Below are 1852 nucleotides of genomic sequence, written 5' to 3' on the forward strand. Positions count from 1 at the left end.
TGGTTGGCATTTTAGTCATACCTATCATTGTTTCAAGACCACTGTGATTTGTTATCAAAATTTCCCAGGTTTTTTTACAAAATTTCAAATTACATTAAAATTTATTTTAAGGTGAATGACACAAAAGCACATGGTTCCGGGGACTTGACCATAATCAGTACCTTGCAAAAGTATTTTGGCATTGATTTTTTTTATGATTTTCAAAATATTTTTCATAGTAAATTTTTTTCGTTAATTTTGTAATTGTAAATCACAAATTCAAACTTAGAATCACTTTGCACAAAATTAAATTAACTTCAGCGAATTTTCAACAAAATTCCAAACATTTTAATCATAATATGAAAATTTTCTTGTATGGAAGAAAATACACAACAATGTCAGCAAAAAAAATAATAATAATCAACGCGTTTTTTTATAACTTCAGCAGACGTGCACTTTACTAAAATTGAATGTACTATAAAAGTGCGTAGTCGAATTTATTTTAAAAATTCTTATTAAAAAGCTTGAAATTTTGAAGCAATTTCGCTGAACTCACCTTAATTTTGTGCAATAACTCGGAAAAAAATTTACCATGAAAAACATGAAAAAACGAATGCAAACATATTTTTGCCAGTCACTGTAGATGTTAAATACACCGCACATGCACAACGGTTGTTTAGATGCGAAACACACTAAAATTCAGCATTTTAATTATATGTATAAAAAAAAGTTACCTAAAAGCGTTAAATTGAGCGCTGATATGCTACGCTATTATTATTTTTACTTTTACTGCTTTTATAATAACGTTTACGGTTTTTTTTTTTCATCTATATCATTTTCACCTTCAAAGCAGCATTTTTTGCTCATTTCCGCCAAGCTCGTTTTAGTAATTTTTTAGAGAAGATTTCTCCTTCATCCACAATAACAAAAACAATACTTCAGAAACACAGTAACTCCGCTCACTCTTCTACTCACCTCCAAATTGAGTGTATCTGTTAGTTTGTCACTCAGTTCGGTAGCATTGAACTGCAGTAGACCTCGCGCTTGACCCAATTTCAGCAATTCTTTGGCATAGCCCACAGCCGGTTTGACATATTGGCGCGAGTCGATCTTTACATTCAGATGATGCTTGGCCACATGATCGAACAAATTGGATATGGTCTCGCTGGCGCGACTAGGATCGAAGAAGGTACTCTTGGGATAACCTTGAGATTTCAGAAAACCATTGAACATCAATTGCGCTGTCTGGAAATATCTGTGTAGCGAAATAAGTAAAATAAGTAAAAAAAAAAAAAACAGAAAATTATTTTGAATGACTCGGAGGAAATGAAAATAAACCCAATTGTTAAAATGATAAATAAATTAGTGCCTAAACGCGTACATAAACATACATACTTACATATACACTCATTTAAAGAGGTGAACGTATATGTATACATAGGTGGTAAAGGGAAATTACGCGGTTCACTCGCAGCCAAAGTGAAAGTCAGTTCCAATATTGTGAATAGCAGCAGTCACTTTTTATTTCAACTGCGCGCATTCTACCAAAAAGTAATTTTGTATTTTTCCCCCCATTTATTCATTGGCTGCTAGAAAGTGTTTCCCCGCTTCACTGGTGAAATTTTAACCAAAGGAAAACAAGAGTTGACCACTTAATCATTATGAATCATTGATGAAGTATTTTTTTTTGATCAGTTCGTTTGAAGGTACATATGTACATACCTATGTATGCATAGTATACGCAAGGGAAATAAGTATTTCACGACTTTAAATTTACAAAAAAAAAATCAGCCTATTTTTGCCATTTTCAGAACACTCTTAAAGCGGATAAAAAAGTATTGCTATCGCCAAACGGTGTAATGCAAAAAAAAAA

The 1852-nt window shown here is 32.2% G+C and overlaps 1 protein-coding gene across 1 annotated transcript in view; it reads right to left on the reverse strand.

Annotated features, from left to right (window-relative positions):
* Positions 1 to 349: 349 nt before the first annotated feature.
* LOC108377591 (uncharacterized) overlaps positions 350 to 1852 on the reverse strand; it is a 9535-nt gene continuing 8032 nt past the window's right edge. The window contains exons 3-4 of the mRNA XM_017633864.1: positions 955 to 1234; positions 350 to 889 (exon numbers count right to left, since the gene is read on the reverse strand). Coding sequence (XP_017489353.1) covers positions 863 to 889; positions 955 to 1234 — 307 coding nt within the window. The 3' untranslated portion in view covers positions 350 to 862. The remainder of the gene's footprint in view (positions 890 to 954; positions 1235 to 1852) is intronic.

This window comes from Rhagoletis zephyria, unplaced genomic scaffold, assembly GCF_001687245.7.
Source record: "Rhagoletis zephyria isolate East Lansing unplaced genomic scaffold, Rhagoletis_zephyria_1.1 Rzeph_scaffold_12362, whole genome shotgun sequence".
Taxonomy (NCBI): domain Eukaryota; kingdom Metazoa; phylum Arthropoda; class Insecta; order Diptera; family Tephritidae; genus Rhagoletis; species Rhagoletis zephyria.